The sequence below is a fragment of the Bos mutus genome, chromosome 8 (genome assembly GCF_027580195.1).
Source record: "Bos mutus isolate GX-2022 chromosome 8, NWIPB_WYAK_1.1, whole genome shotgun sequence".
Taxonomy (NCBI): Eukaryota; Metazoa; Chordata; class Mammalia; order Artiodactyla; family Bovidae; genus Bos; species Bos mutus.
This window is the reverse complement of record NC_091624.1, coordinates 68,122,908-68,142,578: the sequence shown is the minus strand read 5'-3', so window position 1 is coordinate 68,142,578 and position 19,671 is coordinate 68,122,908. Positions and strand designations below refer to the sequence as shown.

General features: G+C 41.7%; 1 protein-coding gene across 4 annotated transcripts in view; it reads right to left on the bottom strand.

The window, feature by feature from the left end:
- DOCK8 (dedicator of cytokinesis 8) overlaps positions 1-19,671 on the bottom strand; it is a 233,270-nt gene that overhangs the window by 62,561 nt on the left and 151,038 nt on the right. For all 4 annotated transcript variants that reach the window (XM_070375802.1, XM_070375805.1, XM_070375803.1 and 1 more), the window contains 8 exons: positions 18,867-19,005; positions 18,166-18,267; positions 14,986-15,081; positions 14,106-14,340; positions 10,908-11,072; positions 9,637-9,806; positions 6,892-6,987; positions 2,391-2,486 (listed from right to left, as the gene is read on the bottom strand). In XM_070375802.1, coding sequence (XP_070231903.1) covers positions 2,391-2,486; positions 6,892-6,987; positions 9,637-9,806; positions 10,908-11,072; positions 14,106-14,340; positions 14,986-15,081; positions 18,166-18,267; positions 18,867-19,005 — 1,099 coding nt within the window. The remainder of the gene's footprint in view (positions 1-2,390; positions 2,487-6,891; positions 6,988-9,636; positions 9,807-10,907; positions 11,073-14,105; positions 14,341-14,985; positions 15,082-18,165; positions 18,268-18,866; positions 19,006-19,671) is intronic.

The window sequence follows — 19,671 nt, the reverse complement described above, 5'->3', positions numbered from 1 at the left end:
ACACAGATTCTTTACCATCTGAGCCATCAGGGAGATTCTATAATATCAAAATGAGCTTTTGCTTCATGTCTTTCAAAATTTGCAGTATGGAAGATCAACTCAGTTGAAGATTATTTGTATGAATTATCTATAGATGGATTATGAGCAGAGTAAATCTTTATGGAGAAACTTGATGGTGGGTGGGATGGGTACAACGAAGCAGGATGTACTGGGCATGGTAGTGGTGGTTTTGATTCTTTTCTTCCCTCAAGGGTTTATGGCCAGTCTTTTCCTGCCAAAGCACAAAGCTTGTGTCTCACTGCTAATGCTGCTGCTCCAAGACTTGTGAGCTGCAGCCATCCACCTGAATCAGCTTGGCTTTTAGAATGCAAATTCCTGGTGCTAGTTGCACATAAAGACCCTTAGCTCTGTTCAGGCCTCACAGGGCAGAGGCAGTGTGGATTAGTGGATCTTCAGCGTGCTTGGAAGGCACTTGGGTAGACTCCCCGCTTGGAAGGCACTTGCACCATCAGCTCCCTGTTCCTCATCGCAGTCAGTATTCTAGGGAGGGGTCCAGATCTGCGTGATTCTCATTAAGCACCCACAGGTGATTCTGCTGCAGGCATCTGGCATTGTGCTCTGAAAAGACATCGCTAGCAATACTTTTTTCCAGTGAGGGGTGGGAAATTGGTGGAACTCTAAGGCAGGGCAGGGATCCCCAACCTCTGGGACCTAATGCCTGATGATCTGAGGTGGAGCTCATGTAATAATAGGAGAAATAACGTGCACAGTAAGTGTAATGCATCCTGAAACCACCTGCCCTCACCTCTGGTCCATGGAAAAACTCTCTTCCACAGAACTGGTCCCAGGTGCCAAAAAGGCTGGGGACTGCTGCTCTAGCGGGTCTGAACCCTTGATGTGCTTCTGCTGCAGGGGCCTGACTTCTTTTCAACTCTACTGCACATTACTTCCCATTTTCTCAACAATGTATGCTTTGTTTCTTTTGACCTTTTTGTTCTCTATGTCCTGTTCCATGTTCATAGAGAACATGTCTTGTTCTCTATGTTCAGTATTGTCCTCTTTCACCTGGGCTTGAACTTACACAGATAAACTAGAGCTCAGGTGAAAATCCTACCATCTTTCTCTTAAAAAAAATTATCCACTTAAAAACAGTGTCACAGAGGAAAAACATCCAGTCAATGTGAAGCTAACGCTATTACTAAATTTCAATCCACTTTATCCTCTGGATTGTCTGTGTGTGTATTTTTGTGTAGTTAGTGTCTGTGTTTTCATACTTTTTCATTTAAGCTAATTTCACAATGCATCTCTATTTATAAACATTGACAAAATGCTTATTCTTGTGGCTTTATGGTAAAATCCTTTCACTTCCAGTATAAAATAGGTATTACTATTATTCTTTTCATTTTTAAATTAAAAAGTATGTTATACCATTTGATTTTCTGCTAAAGAACAGATGGAAGTTGCAGGTAAACGTATCTACAAGTTTCATTTCTCCCCTCAATGAGTATTAGTCGGTGCTTGTATGATGTCAAGCCATGTTCTGCATCTAAAGATAGAATAATGAAGAAGATAGACCCAAATCCTAGCAATCCAATAGGCAAGAGAGAAAAACAGATTGTGATAAGCACTAAGAAGGAAATAAAGAGGGTGTTTAAAAAGAGAGGAATAGAGTGGCAGACATATTAAGCTATGAGGAAGTCTGCAAAGGCCTCTTAGACATTAAAGCTGAGACCTAAAGAGAAGACCCGCTCCCCGACCCCCCGCCTCCACAGTGTGTACGTGTGCAGGAGATGAGGGAAGTGAAAGGTAGGGAGTGGGGAGAGCATCTTAAAAAGGCTCTGAGACTGAAAAAGCCTCAGCATCTTCAAAGGACCTAACTGGAAACAATGTGGCTGAATGAGGGGGGAGTGGTCTTAAGACAAGGTTAGAGATGAAGGGAAGCAGAATCATCCAAGGGCTTTTTAGGCCATGAGAAAAATGTGCACTTTATTTCCGGTACTCTGAAACTGAAACGTTTTAAAGAGGAAAGTGTCATTATCTGGTAACACTGAGTTGCCCTATACAGACTGGATGGGCAGAGGGCAAAAATGAGTGTATGTGGGCAAAGAGGATGTGCTTGCAGGCACGATGGCAGCTTGAGCAGACGGGGAGTGGTAAAGATGGGGAGATGTGGCAGGTGCAGGCACATTTTCAAGGCAGAATCAGTAAAGTTTGGTGGAAGGTGGATGAAGGGGTAAGAGAGAGTTAACACTGAAAGAATGAGCCCAGGTTTTCTGCAGGAGCAATTCAGTAGAGAAGATGTCAGTTCCTTCTACAGGGAACCTCACTGTCTGTCTAAATGTGCTGTTCGTGCCCTGTTGAGCACAGATATACACGTGCAAGAATCTCACCAGAAGCTCAAAGAAGAACCAGGAGTACTTGAAGACTGTTTCTTTCACCATTCCAGTGCTGACCACCATCTGTAGGGCAAGCTCCTCATGGAAATGCTGGACAACAAACACAAAAACATTATATGTATGTAATGACAGTCTGTATTAGGTGTTTTATTTGCCAACTTTCCTTTTTCCCAATTGTAATAGTCTGTTAGTATTGATGCATTTGTCCCAGATGTCTTAGACCACTGTGGATAGTAAAGTCAATGCTGAAATAATCTGAGACTGGAGGGCATTTTAAGCAGGCAGAAGGCTGGTGGTGGTACTGTACTGGAGAGCTAGACTAGAAGGAATGGCCTCATCAGGGAAACGAAGCTTCTATGGGGGAAGCATTCATGGGCAGCAGTTGGAACTGGGGCTGTCTGTCATCTTTCTCCCAGGTTCCACTGTAAACCCTCTGCGTGACCATGTGTAAAGCATTCCTCTCCTAACCCCGAGTTTTCTCATATATAAACTCGATTGGTAGCAGTGGTTCTCAGACTTGAATGTGCATCAGAATCCCCTGGAGGGCTTGCTAAGAAACAGATTGCTGAGCCCACCTCCAGAGTTTCAGATTCAGCAGGTCTGGAATAGGGCCTGAGGTTACGTGCTGGGAACCTCGATTAGAGAAACACTGTCAAGATGGTAACTCCACTCCTTCCAGAGAGAACAATTTTTGTTTTTATAATCCATCTATGGCTTTGTGGGAAATGAAATGAGTTCAGTTTATGAGTAGTGGTGGTGAAGTCACTAAGTCATGTCCGACTCTCGTGACCCCATGGACTGTAGCCCACCAGGCTCTTCTGTCCATGAGATTCTCCAGGCAAGAACACTGGAGTGGGTTGCCATTTCCTTCTCCAGGGGATCTTCCTGGCCCAGGAATTGAACCTGGGTCTCCTGCACTGCAGGCAGAGCTACAAGGGACGTCTTCTTAGTAGATCATCTGTGTTAAAAGGTATAGAGGTAGCAGCTTGAATTCTCTGTTTCTAAACTTCTGTGTCCCAGGGTCTGATGCTCCACTTTATGTCTACACTTCTCACCAAGTCATGAGACTGCTCATCTGACTGCAAATGTAGTAGTGATTTTTTACACCTTTTGCATCTTCCCTATTCCCTAGTTTATCTGGATACTTGTTAATACTCTTGACAACAGCTTTGATGTCAAACAAGGTTAACAATAAAGGTGAGGCAACCAACCCATGTCAGTTTGCCTGTCATTTCACTAAGCCACAAATGTTTCCAGGCCATCAAGCCATCAGTCACTATGAAGGAGCAGACAGTGCACCCGGAGGGGAAGTCAGGATGGAGAAAGACAGGATACTGACTCTAGATAGTAAAGGTGCATATCTAAGGAATAATTTCAATGAGCCCAGACTCTTGTAGCTTCCCATATATAGAAAAACACTAAAATCATTAACTCAAGATGTCTAGTTTTTGTGAACATCTTTTGATGTGCAACTACATGTTTTTGGTTTTTTTTTCCAGTAAAACCTCCTATAAATCCTGGCTCTTTCCTTGACTCTTTGAAATAGTCCCTCAGAGATAACTGAGAGACTGTTTTCCAGGGTTCAGTCTTCAATAATGTCCCCCAATAAAACATAACTCTCAAATTTTAGGTTGTGCATTTTTTTACCAGTCAACACTATCCTGGCCTTAAAATGGAAAGCCCTGCATCCCAAGGACCCCCCAAGACCCAGGAAAACTGGGATAGCTGGTTACTCTAACTGATGGCAAAAATGACATCTGAGCATTTTCTGTGGATTTCATTTATCTTAAACCATAAAATGTAGAATAAACACAGATGAACTCATTTTTTTAAATTGCTCAGTGGGTAAGAAAGCTGAAACTACTTGAATACCCTAATATCACATCCTAGGGTAATGGCATATGTGAAAATAAAGTTTTAAAGTCAACACTCAGAGTAAAAATTAATTAGAGCAAAGCTTACCCTTGATAAACCTTTAAATTACCCACACTGTATGGTAAGTATGCAACACAGTTTACTGATTCTTAAGTACAGTAAAATTGAAGAGTTACTCACATAAACTAAAAGGAGACAAACAGAAAGTTCTCTGTGCAGATGTCTGGGTATTTGAACTGACGACATCCCTGGATGATTAATGGGGACACATGGAGAATGCTAAAGTGTTTCTGCTTGTCATTGGCCCCACTTCATTCTGTTGAGTGAGTCAAGCCTTTACAATTTTAATACATATGAAAACATGTTGAGACTTTAGGGAAGTTCCTCCTCTTGGGAGAGGTGCAGGGCTGCATGTTAATCTAGCAGGTGGTCTAAGCTCGCCTGTGATATAACTCAGCTATACCCGGATCTTCCCATTGTAAGAAAGAGACGCTCCACGAGCTTCAAAGGTAACTGCCGGAAAATAGGTCAGTTTGACCGCCAGAGTCTTATGGCAAGAGGAGATTAGAGGACGATAAGCTGCTTCTTAAAGTAATTTATGTTGCTTACCAGGCAACATTATTACAAGAACACCTTGCTCTGGAGGTTACAGAAAATAGCCAAGCAGCTAAACCCTGTTTGCTGAGCAACTAAGGAGACATACTGGCTAGACCTCCCCCTGAAATGAAATGATTCTCTGCTGGTCACTGAAATGACCAGAAACAAAATCAAAACAAATTAATTGCTCCCAGAAGAAATCAGGCCCTGCCTGAAGAAAACAGGTGTAGGCAAATCATGGTCCTTAAGAAGGAAAATAGTACTTGTAACCAGTCTCCGCAAAGCCCAAAGCTAAGGTTTAGAGTAAGTGACATATTTATTTTCAACACTTCATACATCTTCTTTCACTTCTTCTTTTAGAATTAACTCCTGATACCTCCTTCCAGACAAGCGGGGCCCAGATTTGTGCCAAGTCTGCAGCACCGGACCTTCCAGGGCCTCCCCATGCCTGATCTTTCCCCCACCTAGGCCAAAGTGAGCTGTGCTGAGGCTCATTCCCTTGGGGCCTGTTGAATACACATATTTCCCTGTGAGCTTCTGCAAAGAGTTTCCTGTATTAGCCTTCTTTTTTTTATTTTTTTATATTAGCCTTCTAATCAGCATATTTACATTTTTATAAGGGTCTTGAAAGACACTCAAGGCATTAACTTAAGTAGTGACTAAATTGGTGAGACCCTTGGATACCAGGCAGAGGTGAAAACTTGGGGCAGACAGGTTTTTTTTTTATTCCCCACCCTTAGATCACACAACATGTGACAACTGAAGAATTCTATTAATATAAAGAGACCTGGTGAGCGGTTTAACAGCTTGTCAAGTCTCTGAATTCATAGGTAAGGCTGATTAGAAAGAATTACAAGGAAGCTTTTCATGTCTGATACAGTATTGAAATGCTCATGCTCAGTCGTGTCTGATTCTTTGTGACTCTATGGACTATAGCCTGCCAGGCTCCTCTGTCCATGGGATTTTCCCAGGAAGAATACTGGAGTGGGTTGCCGGTGAAATAAATGATACCTAGTTACTGCCTTCACTGTGTTGAGGATGAACTGTCCCCACTTCTCCTTTTACTAAAAAAGAAGCTAACACAGTATGGTTCCTGGAGTAGCATCAGCTGGGAACTTGTCAGAAATGTAAACCCTTGGACCTTATTTTCAGTTCAGTTCAGTCGCTCAGTTGTGTCCAACTCTTTGCGACCCCATGAATCGCAGCACGCCAGGCCTCCCTGTCCATCACCAACTCCCGGAGTTCACTCAGACTCACGTCCAGCGAGTCAGTGATGCCATCCAGCCATCTCATCCTCTGTCGTCCCCTTCTCCTCCTGCCCCCAATCCCTCCTAGCATCAGAGTCTTTTCCAATGAGTCAACTCTTTGCACAAGGTGGCCAAAGTACTGGAGATTCAGCTTTAGCATCAGTCCTCCCAAAGAAATCCCAGGGCTGATCTCCTTTAGGATGGACTGGTTGGATCTCCTTGCAGTCCAAGGGACTCTCAAGAGTCTTCTCCAACACCACAGTTCAAAAGCATCAATTCTTCGGCACTCAGCTTTCCTCACAGTCCAACTCTCACATCCATACATGACCACTGGAAAAACCACAGCCTTGACTAGACGGACCTTTGTTGGTAAAGTAATGTCTCTGCTTTTGAATACGCTATCTAGGTTGGTCATAACTTTCCTTCCAAGGAGTAAGCATTTTAATTTCACGGCTGCAATCACCATCTGCAGTGATTTTGGACCCTACTTTAGATCTACTGAATCAGAAACTCTAGGGGCCAGCAGTCAGTTTTAACAAACCACCCAAGTACTTCTGACGCACAGTAAGTTGGAAAACCACTGAGTTAGGAGGTAATTGGGTGGTGAAAAATGGGGATCTGGAACAGGGCTGCCAAAGTGTGTGTGTGTGTATGTGTGTGTGTGTGTGTGTGTGTTCGGTGTGTACATTAGAAGGGCAGGAACAAGGAAGGAGAGTACTATTTTTAATAACAGTGAGAAGGTGGGCAACGTATCCTCACATGGCCCTGTTCGGTACCTTTTTGCTGACTGGCCTGGGGGCTGTTGTTGAACTTGGAGCATCACTATTGCTGGAGCAATAGTAAGACATCCGGTTGCAGCTGCGATCAGCAATCTGAAATACACAACCATGACTCCACAGTCAACCCACAGTGGTCCTCAGAAAGATGAGCCAATGGCCTGGAAATCAGCTTAGAATTCATTGTTAATGTATTTTTTTTTTCTGGTTACAAAGGTAAAACAATTGCCAAAAATAAACATAAAACAAAGCAAATAAGGTAAAGTATACCTAACTCTACTTGCTCTGGAGATATTCACTGTTAGCTGGTATGGAGCCACCTAGCGTCACATCCTAGTTAAGAAACAGTCCCTTCAACTAAGTCTCTGACTTAACTCGAAGAGAAGGGGAAAAATATGTGTGGGAACAGTGCCTCTCTGTGGGTTAACATGGTACTGTTCCCAGTCTCCTCGACACTATTTAATAATTTGTCAAAAAAAAAAAAAACACACTTCTGAAAGGAAGATGAGGCTTGATTCTTCTAGACAAAATTTTCTCCCCTCACTACCAAATAATTTAAAAACTGTTAACCCATTCCACAGAGAAATTAAAAATCTTCACTTTCATTAAAGGAAACTGTAAAAATCAAATCTGTCAGTAACAGGTGCTATCCGCTTCTCCCCTAGGCAATCTGAAGTGATATTGCCTAAAGGGGACTTAGATGTGAAACTGAACCAGGGTGCGCTGGCAAATGCTTAACAACCAGCTCTCAGAGGGGAGGGGCTGATCTGTAGAATTTGCCAATTACTGTGCTGTGAATGCTTCCGTCATGCCTGATTTCAAGTTAACAAGACATTACTGAATATGGGGTTGGGAAGAGATACGCAGTAGCAAACCAACCATATAGTATTTCCACTGCACAGAAACAACAGACATAAATAACCTCGAAAATACAGATAACAATAAAATATAGTAAAATACTTATGAAGGGATGAGATTTGAGTACTCCCTTGTAAAAACGGAATAATTTCAGATTTATGGACAAGTTGCAGATGTTGCACAGAAAGTTCTTGGATACCCTTCGTCAAATTCCTCTTATGTTATATCTTACATAACTATGGTATATTTGTCAAAATTAAGAGATTAGCATTGCACATTAACTGTTAACTAAACCATAGGCTTTATTCAAATTTCACCAATTTTTCCACTTGTGTCCTGTTCTGTTCCAGAAGACCACAATGCATTTAGATTACCTTTGTTTTTCATATAACTTATGTGTTAATTGATACAATTTAATTTTTAATAATGTCTGTGTTTAACAACTGGTTCAGAAAATTCCTGGAAATTTAACAATTAGTTCTCAGAAACTGATATGAACCAGCTCTAGCACATCCTTGCATTTATTCGGTATATCAAAAAGGGTATTTCACACGATTTCATAAGATATAACCTATATATCATCAGAATCTCTAGGAGTGAATCTGTAGATGATTCTTACATTTATCCAGGGTTCAGAACCTCTGCAGAGCCAAGGAAAATCAGGCTCAAGGCAGGAACAGACTTGCCCATGACCACAGGCTGGAGTGCGATCAGATCGAGACCCAACCCTGGTCTCCAGATTTTCTGTCTCACAACATACTGTCTCAAGTGCGTGTCTCAAGGGAAATGATGTCAAAACCTAAAGAGTTTGATTTATCTTCATCAGAGAAAATGACTTTATTCTAAAAGACTAGCCACCCTGAGGTCACAGATAACTGGAAAGAAAATTAGATTAAGAATTCATGGCAGTTTTGTACATACATGAAAAACCACTTTATTATACATTTTAATGGGATGAATTTTTTAGTATGTGAATTGTATCACAATTAAAACAAATTTCAAATGAGAGGCATTCTACAAAATACCTGACCAGTATGCCTCAAAACTGTCAAAAACAAGGAAAATCTAAGAAAGTGTCATAACCTAAAGGAGCTAAGGAGATATCACTACAAGATATAATGTGGTATCCTAGGTGCGATAGAATAGAATAGAAACAATACATTCAGGAAAAACTAAGAATATCTGAATAAAACATTAATTTTAGGTAATAATATGTTACATGTGTTTCATTAATTGTGACAAATGTGCTATTTTAATGTAAAATATTAATAACCAGAAAACTATTGAGCACACAAAAATTTTCAGTTATATATAGATGCAATTCTATATATCCCAAACTTTTATAAAATAAAAAGTTTATGAAAAAAAATAATTCATGAAAGGAAAACAATCTAGGGCAACTCACTGACCCTCTCAGGATCTCAATTTTTGTTTACAAAACTTGGCTTTGATCTTTGGGGTTCTTACATGGGATAATCAATCTATGGATGTTAATAAATCTGAAAGGCAGGTATTAAAAAATAACACAAAAAAATGAAAAAAAAAAAAAAAAACCTTTCTAGGCATCAAAAACAGTTAAAACTCATTTTTTCCCTGAAAATAAAACTCAAGGTATTCACAGATGCCATGGGGCTAAACCAGCTATGCTCAAGAAACTTCCCACCAAAGTCCACTAACTCTGCTCAGACCCCCAAATGCCAGTCTTGCCTCTATATCTTTCAGAATGGTCTCAGTAATTTCAAAATAAAAGAATTTTAATAACTTGAAAGCTGTGCATTTGACCAAGACAGTAGGCAGCAGGAGTGGTTGATTTTGTGTTGTCTCTCCAGGTGTTAGTCAGAAGTTAAATAGCCTACGTCTCAGTCCAGGGCTTGACACCTGCCTTACCTTTGAAGACATGATGCTCTTAACTTCCTCATCTGCTGCACAGTGTGGCCCCGCAAGGTCTGGGTTACTGCTGCTCATCACCCGGGCCTGCAGCAGCTTCGAACTCACAGCTGCAGCAGATGTGCGTCCATACGTGTGGTAGCGAGGGTCTGGGAGGACAGTGGGGCCACCTGCAACCCACCAGGTACAGATGTGTCAACACAAAGGGATCAGAGTCACTTACTGGATTTGAGGAGGAACCAAGGAGGGATGGGGTAGATAGTAGAGCAGACACTCAACAGATTAGGTCTTGGAATTAGAGTCTTATCAGCAAATACCTAAGGGAGACAATTTTGGGGGGAAAGACAGGGTGTAAGGCAGTGGGTAGAGCTAAGGACTGTGGTAAACTGCGAGCACATGTCTCATCCAAAGACAAGGGCTGCTCCTCAGCTCTGGCTTATTATTTCTCAAGACAAGCTGGAAATGGGGGTATTTTTATTTATTAATATTTTAATGATGACAGATTTATAAGTCTTGCATTTCTGAGATTTGAGAATCCAAGGAACCCTCTGAGTCTTATAAGAATAAGAACACACTATATATAGCAAGGTGTTTCGCCTTTAAGTATTTACATATTCAAAGGTGATTATGTAAGTCTGTGAATATTACAAGTATTTTTAAAAACACTTGAAATTATAGGTTTACTTGAAATGAGGCTACATGGGCTAATAAACATGCCAAGTTCCTTTGTTAGGGCCTGGAATTTTGTTAACTGATTGACGCTACTTTTTATATCATGCTGACCAGATGTTCTGGTTGAGTGGAGAAATGAATTATTTCTGTTTAGTTTGGGAGGAAATGAGAAAAAGGATTTATTTTTTCATAATGTAAAGTTTAGGAGCCATTGCTTACCACTGCTATCAAAGACATATTTTTTCCTTATCATTATTCTCCTAGAATTGTAGGCATCTGTTATTACTTCCCCAGCTCTTACAAAAAGAGATTCTCAGCTGAATTAGAAATTACCAACTGGGTAAAGATCAGTGACGGATTATCAAACAAGCAGAAAAAAATTAGTGCTCAGAGTACAAAAAAAGAGGAGGAAGGCTGATAGAAAGCAAGACAGAAAAATCTAGAAATAAGCTTTCAATTTCAACATTCATGTAAGTTTTTCTCACTCTGAAAAATAAAATTTAACTTCCGGGCTTTTAATTTTATTTGGAATTCTGTAGCAGTGGGGTGGGGTGAGGGCGCCCTGCCCCCCAGCCTCCCACGCCGGGGGGTGACGGTACCTGGCTTGGGCACGTCTCTCTGTGGCTCCGGCAGGCGGAAGACGTAGTGCACGTAAGAGGCCAGCAGGCAGTTCCTCCCGTGCTGGTCCTTGCCCAGGCCCTTGCTGTTGTGCAGACTGTTGGCGGTGACCACCACGGACTCGAAGGCAAACTGAGAGAAGTTGGCTGGGGAACCAAGAGAAAAATGGGTGGCCCCACGGTGGGTCCTTAATGAACTTGAGGTGGAACATTCTTTGGGGACAGTGACAAGGAGTCCTGGCCACTGACCAGCTGAACCAGGCCAGTCAAGATGGTGGCCTGGGGCAGGGTGAGTTGTTTTAGTAAATTCCAGCATGTGGCTCTGCTACTGCAAAGGACTTCACATCTCTCCTTCTGCCAGTGCTGTGGTTTTTCAGGACAAAGATGTGAGCGTGTCCAGATAGCCTCCCCTCTGGAAACCATGCGGTTAATGGGTGCTACTCAGTGGGGACTGCTCTGACATCACCAGTATCATCTAGGATCCTGTTAGAAGTGTAGAATCTCAGGCCCCACCGCAGACCTACTGAGTCAGAATCTGCATTTTAACCAGATGCCCACGTCATTCTTACGCACTCTGGTTTGAGATGGGCTGTTGCACAACACAGATTCTTGGTGCACAGATTAACCTAAAAACTTATGTGTATTATGTCAGTCCCTGGTCCTGTACAAACAATGCTTCACTGTATAGGCTCTGTGTTTAGGAGCTCAAGCCCTCCACAATTTGGCTCCACCCTACTTATTCCACCTGGTACCCTTTCCTGTTCAAATTCAACTTCCTTAAACTAAGGCAGTCTTTATATTGTCCCCATCACATCTGCTTCTCACTTCTGCAATTTTGCTCATGCTGTTGTCCTCATTTAGAAAGCCCATGTTGCTCCCACCAACTAAATCATGCCTACTCTTCAATGCTTGGCACACTCCCATCTCCTTAAGGAAGCCTCTGACTCCACTCAGTCCCGGGATTAATTGACACCATATCACAAGATTCTTAGACTATGTCCAGTGGTAAACTCTGTCTCTCTGATAGGCTGGAAGCCTTTCTAGGGCAAAGTGCATTTCTCATACTTTGTGGTCTCCCCACTGTGCTTTCTATTATGCCTGACACAGGTAAGTTCTGAATAAGTACTTTGAGAATAAGCGCCTTAAACAATTCTGCCTGTTTCAACACCCTAGACTCCCAAATGTCAGCTCAAAATGTGTGTATGAATGTTTTGTCTAGCAGCTGGGGAGGTAGTATACCAAACATGTAGGGGAGGAAAGTAGAAATAAATCCAGGGAAGAAAGAGATGGCCACTCCGCAGGAATCTAGCTGGAGAGGCACCAGCTACACATAAGAGAAGTTACCTGACAACACAGGATGCCTTGTCTATGCAGGTACAGAAGATGCCCTCCAGGATACAATACACCCAGGGATTCAGAGGTCACGCTCTTCCCTAGCTCTGAAAGCTCCCCCGTGTGTCCCAGGCTACACGTTCATTGCTCCCTCCCCACCGACTTACTCCTATCACATGGTCCAGTAGTGTTATTTCCTTCTTTAATGACACTCCCAGAAAGGTGTATTTTGAGACTTTTTTCTGAACCACTTCTTTTGGTGAATCAGACACTCTGGTTCTCTGCTTCTGCCAATCTCATCTCATCTCACTGTTTTCATTTTGGCTTCTCTCCTTTTATCCCTCCTTTAAAGCCATCCTAAACACAGTCTTCTGGGGGGCTCCCTCTTCCTCCCAAATGGATTTTCACCATCCTCCCAACAGTATTCAGCTGTGTTCCTTTGAGGACTTGCGTCCTGTGCTGCTGCTCTTTGCTATATTTTATTGTAAGTCCTATTGATTATTATTGCAAAACCTACAACTCTAAGCACAGTACTGGCAGCATGGAGGATACCCAAAGGTAACTGCTAAGCTGGAAAACACAAAATAATACAAGCCCTGCTGAAAACAGTGGCAAACAAAGACGCCTACAGAAGCCAGTCTATTTCTGAAGCAGTTAGAAAAGCCACTGGACCCAGGCACTACACCATGTTATTTCCAAAGGAAGTCTTACACATTGTATTTAGGGTTCATTTGTTAAAAGTAAGCATTTAAGACGAGCAGTTGCCATGGCTGAGGGGAGGGGAGAATGGGGTGACTGCTCAGGAGCATGGGGTTTCATTTGAGGCTGATGAAAATGGTCTGGAATTAGGTAGTGGTGATAGCTGCATTTGGAGAAGGCAATGGCACCCCACTCCAGTACTCTTGCCTGGAAAATCCCATGGATGGAGGAGCCTGGTAGGCTGCAATCCATGGGGTCGCTGAGAGTCGGACATGACTGAGCGACTTCACTTTCACTTTTCACTTTCATGCAATGGAGAAGGAAATGGCAACCCACTCCAGTGTTCTTGCCTGGAGAATCCCAGGGACAGGGGAGCCGGGTGGGCTGCTGTCTGTGGGGTCGCACAGAGTTGGACACGACTGAAGCAACTTAGCAGCAGTAGCAGCAGCAGATAGTTGCATTACCTAGTGAATATATGAAAAACCACTGAGTTGTGCACTGTAGTGAATTTTATGGTATGACATTAAATCTCAATAAAAAATGGATCACACCACACTGAATTTCAATTTACAGTATTCCTTTACTTCCATTTAATCTGTGTTATCTTATTTCTTTAAAACACTGGATTCCCTTGTTGTCAAATCAGCAAAAAATAGTTCAGAGATAAAAGGAATCCATCAGTTACTTCGGGTGTGCTCAATTGTGTCTGACTCTGTGACCTCATGGACTATGGCCCGCCAGGCTCCTCTGTCCAGGGGATTTCCCAGGCAAGAATACTGGAGTCAGTAGCCATTCCCTCCTTCAGGGGATCTTCCCAACCCAGGGACTGAGCCTGAGTCTCCTGCATCTCCTGCACTGCAGGCAAATTCTTCACTGATGAGCCATCGGGGAAGCCCCCACCAATTACTAAGAATGGAATTTAAAGGACTGCCTTCAGTCATTCAACACATTTATTTTTTTTAAAAAATCTATAACTTTAAGCATCCTATATTAATGTTTCTTTTTTCAAACACCCAGGGAGTCTCAAAAAAAACAGCAGTGGACTTTGTCTCCTCTGGACTCACAGCCTCGATAGATCCCATTGGCCCTGCTCCCATGTTTCTAAAATAAGGCACTGCCTGTCTCTTCCCAGCCCCCCAAACCTCCTACCTGGCTGACCAGCGATGACCATGGGCTGCACAAACAGCTGGAAGAGCTTGTCCAGCACCAGATGCAGGAAGAGCACAAGGGGCTCTAGGCGGGAGGAGTTTAGGCAGATGATGCTGAGCTTCAGCTCATGTTCCAGTGCCGATTCACTGATCTTCTGGTCCAGCACACGGATGGGGAAGGTCACCTGGCTCTCCAGAGAGTGGCAGAGGGTGAAGAACTTCTCTAGATGGTTGTCCTGGGAAGGCAGATGGCAGGCCTTGTGGGTCTCATCCCATCAACCCTCACCGGTGGATTCATAAACACAATCAAATAGCAACTTCTAGGAAGAACCACTCATCTAGTGATTCAGAGCAGGAGGTCTAAGACATGGATGTTTCAGACCTAGGTTATGTATGACTTCTTCACAGAGTGGTGTGCATAACATAGATCCTCTCTATAATTATTAACTTAAGAAACATTAATTTGTACTCTGACCTGTTTATAGGCAAGGGCAAATACACCGGGCAAACACAATGCCAAAATAAGGGCCTAAGCCGATGCAAAACTCAGTCAGTGGCAGGAAAAGAAGGGAAAGTAGAACTGAAAAAAATGCTGGAGGAAAAATGGCAGCGTTACAGACAGAAACATCTGACAGTGCAGGTACCAGGCTGCTTCGAAAATTTTATAAGGTCTTTATTTCTTTCAACATTAAATAAAACCTAACAGGTTTTCAATTTCCCACACAGAACTAAAAGGTCTTTTTTTTTTTTTTTTGGTTTTATCCGTGCACAAAGCTTTTCATTGATCTTTCATTGACCTGTCCTTAGGAGTCTCTCTGCTGCACCCCATCTTCATTATTAGTCTTTTGCTCTGATTTAAACTTGACCTTGATGTTCCTTACCTGGGTGTGAACAGAAGAAACAGCTTGCACTTCAATATTGAATACTCCCTTATGTCCTTCAGCCCATTTAATGGGAGGATTCTGTGAAGGGACTTTCTGTATTAAAAGGGAAAAATAAAAGCCGTTCAATTCCCTTTTCTCATTACTAACAAGGAGAGTAAAGTGACCTGGCAATAGATATCAGGGTTATACAAATATAAAAATTCCTGGAAAACACAACTTGGCCTTAGAGTTAGGAGCCCTGGATTCAAGTTCAGTTCTATACCAAACTAATTATTTTTACTTTGACAAGTCAGTGAGACTCTCTGAGACTTTGTTTTCTCATGCTGAAAGGAGAGGTTTGAAGTGAGTGATCTGTCAAATTTAAGTGTCCATCAGCAGATGGTAATCCTGATTCTAAGAATTAAAGTAATATCCTAATGATTTCTCTATTAATCAGGACAATGCCAGAACAAAGTGTAGAATAAAAGGCATGAAATTTTAATGCTTTTGAGTGACTGCAGTTTTGTTCCCTTTTAACAAAATGTATCTGAGTAGCAGTCCTTCTAGGCTCCGGCTTTAATTACTCAAAATGACTTTTTATACCATTCATATGTCAATAGCCCCGCAGTCCTGCGAGACCATTTCTTGCCTTAAAATCCTGAGGGAATTGTCATCTTACATCACTGAGGGAAGAGGGCCCACGCTCACCCAGCCATGTGAGTGCGGGTTTTGTGTCTCTTGCATTTTAATGAAAGGGTGCATGCTGTACTTGCAAGGGTAGGACGTATGCATGGGTTGGGGACCTCTGGACACATCTCAGAGAGAGTCACAAACTGGGGTCCAAAGCTTGATCCAGCCCGCAGACAAGTGCTGTTTGGCCCAGTGTTGGAAACTTTGTTGAATTAGTAGCCAAACATTTGAAAATCAGACAAATTCACATGAAAGCCTGCTTTTCTAACATCTTTTGAGAACTGGAAGATATGAAGACATTGGTCTTGCATCCCAGCATGGTCTGATCTGAAGAGCAGAGGGACCTTGAATGGGAAGACAGTCTCCAACATGAACAAATTCCACCAGGAACTGGCATTCGTTAAAGAGTCTGACTCCTGTGGACACTGGAGTTTGCAGTAAGCTAAAGCAATACAGGGACTTCCCAGGTGGTTCAGTGGTAAAGAATCTGTCTGCCAATGCAGAGGACATGGGTTCAATCCCTGTAAAAGGAAATGGCAACCCACTCTGGTATTCTTGCCTGGGAAATCCCATGGACAGAGCAGACTGGTGGGCTACAGTTCACAGGGTCGCAAAAGAGTCAGACATGACTTGGTGACTAAACAACAAAAACAAAAAGCAATACTGACCATTAAAAATATAATATGAGCCATCTATGTCACTTAAAATTTTCTAGTAGCCATATTTTAAAATATATTTAATGTGAAAATAATTTTAATACTAGTGTCACTGAACCCAGTACAGCCTAAAGATTATGGTTTCAACATGTAATCAATATACAGAATGATGGATGAGATATTATACATTCTTTTTCTTCTATTAAGTCTTTGAAACCTAGTTTGCATTTTTATATTTATAGCACATTCAATTTGGACAAATCACATTTTGAACAGCCTCATGCGGCTAGTAGCAACTATACTGGACAGTACGGGTCTAAAGGATATTAGGAGATGCTGAGGGCATATTGATAGATAGCTTAGGGCAAGTAGGGAAAAGAACTAGTATTTACTTAAGCATTGCTTGATATCCATGATCTCATTTAATGTTCAGAGCAACTTTGTAGGCAGATATGGGCTAGATTTCATCTTTTTACCCCAGAGAGGGTAAGCAATTCACCCATGTTCACACTAGGGCATGGCAGAATCTGAGTTTTGAATAGAGATTTATCTGTCTCCAAATCCAGGTTTGTTTGGCATCATTAAAAAGATAATTGGGCATTCTAGGAAGTTAGAATGTACAGCTTGATGTTGAAAAGATGGTTTTGAGGACTTCAACAAGGGGCTGTATGTCCAAATCATAAAAAGCAATTAGGGAATGCCTGTGAATACATTCAGGAGACCAGTTTTGATCTAAAGAGGGAATATGCCTATGGCCCAGAGCAAAGGAAGCTTCTCTCTCTGGGGGGAAAAAAGGAAAACATAAAATGGGATAGCCTGGGGATGGGTGCTGTGCAGTCAGAGTAGGGAAGAAAGTTGACTCTAAATTTGGAACAAAATTCAAATTCCTCGGAAATTCTTCAACTTGAAATATGCAAGGAAAACAAAAGAGATGAAGAGGAACCTATAGATTAAGAGTCTTAAAAGACATGTATGTCAACCAATAGCAATGTATGGAGTTTATTTGGATCCTGATACATAAACAAACAAACTCTAAAAAAAAATGACATTAATGAGATAATTGGAAGTTTGATCACTGACTGGATATTTGAGAATATTAATGAAATACTGTTAATTTTTAAGGTATGACAATGGTACTGTGATAGTTAAAAAAAAATCCCTTACCTTTTAAGGTAAAATACTGAAATATTTGTACAGGAAATGAAATGATGTCTGGTATTTGCTTCAAAATAATTCTTATTGATGTAAACCCACACCAACCAGACTGAGAAGCATGAGAGCTGGTGCTGGTGCAGGCAGAACGGAGCATTCACTGGGCTCCTTTGAACGAATGGACTGCAGCTGAGTGTGTGGGCAAAAGAGGCAGCACAGGAAACAGGAGGGAAAGACTGTTGACACTGGTATCTTTAGAGGAATAAGAGCCCCAATATCCACCTGAGGACTGTAACAACTGACCCGGAGGAGAAACTGATAGAATCTAGCATGGGAACCTTTTATAAGGACGGGAGCTGAGAGTGACCGTTAGCAAAGTGGACTGTATTTGCTTCCCTTTTAAAATACACTATTCTGAAAATCCCTCTGCTATAGATAATATAAGGTACAATGCTGCCTTGAATTTATCAAACATTCTGAATTGGTAATAATTTAAATGAATGAGGTTGTAAAGTCAGTTATTTCTCCCATCCTATCAGAACAATGTGCTCTCTGAAGACCTCCTGTGCTGACAGATGACAGCTGCCCAAAATGCACTGAGCATCCTTGGTCATGTATAAAGAAATGGGAAGTGGGTCTGGAAAGGTGGTCCAAGACCATGGCTGGACAGGAAACAGCTGATGGCCAGCCTGCTGGTTACCTCTGCAGAATGCATAGAGTAGTTGGGTGGCAGCTTTTCCAAGGCAACTGGGAGACAGTAGGATCCAGTTTGAAGACGTTCATTTAAGAGAATTGGCAGCCACTGAAACAGATGATGTAAAGAATAAAATGGTATTTATCACAGCAGATAATTCTGGCAATTTGTCTAGCTCACAATAATCAAATGCAACTAAATGATGATTAGATATTGACCAGGGCTCTTTTGGGCAGTAATTTCTGTCAAGTTCTTTGCATTTTAAATTCCTAGAGAGCTCCTGAGATGGTATTATCAATGATTCACTGCTTTCAGAGCCAAACTAGTAGCATTTTTTTCTTTAAGGCTAATGTTTGTGTGTGTCTAAACATCAAGGTTCAGTTTATCTTTTATATATTTTAAATAAATAACTCTTTCTCCTTGGAGGAAAAAGTTATTTTTATATGTGAAGCACGCACACACACACACACACACACACACTTTGGAAATAATGCACATTGTAATGCTTTTTTATAAATGAGTATTCTTTCAGTATCGATCACCTACTACCTTTCATTCCTGAAACTGTCATTTGCTAAGTCAAGTCATCTCCGCTCTGCTACTTCTAACAGGAAAAAAGCAAGTGAAGAGAATAGTTGCTTATCTCTGCAGGTACTCTGGACACACCAGCAACCACAGTGTGAATTTGCCAGTTGAAAACAACTCACTGAATATCCCAGGAGACTTTCTACTGAGTTTCCTTGCTTCTGCTGACAGCTGATATGATAGAAGGTGAACAGGAGGTGGTGATTTACTGTAAGCTTAGCAGGGAGCTTAATTTTCACTTCTTCATAGAAGTCAGGAGACCTGTTTCAAAAATACATCATACATGAATAACTTTTAGCAAGAATGATGGCTGCTCTGACTATAAATTGTAACATCATGGACCCTCTGCCCCTCAGGATTTGCCTGCTTGGTGTTTCACTCTTCATTTTACATCAGCCTGCTCCTAGCTGAAAGTCCTTGAGATCAAGCTTATGTCACTGGATACACTTCACTTACATAAGGCTGCTCACAAACTAAAAGCTTTGTCAGGAAAAAAAAAAATCCCTGCATAAAATAGAAAAATCCAACAACTTAATTTGGACAAGGGATGAAGTGTAGAGTCCTGCTCTAACCTCCTTTTCTATTTCTACCGCAAGAACAGGGTATGACACTCAGCTGGCACTCGACAAAAATTTGGGGAAAACAAATGAAGGATGCAGGAAGGAAAGGGGACCTGATTTTACTGAATTATGAAGTCCAGGAGTTTACTAACAGCTTCATGTCCATTACTCATTTAACCCTCATCTCAGTCCAAGAGGATAGGTTCAGAAAAGTACTTAAATGGGCCAAGGTTACCAGGCTGGGGTCAAATCCAAGTCCGTCTGGTCCCAAAAATGTGAGTAACAGTTAAGACATTATTCTGTGACTCAATTTACCCACATAAAAATGAGTGTTCCATTTCTCCTTTGGTCAACTTAAATCTTAAAG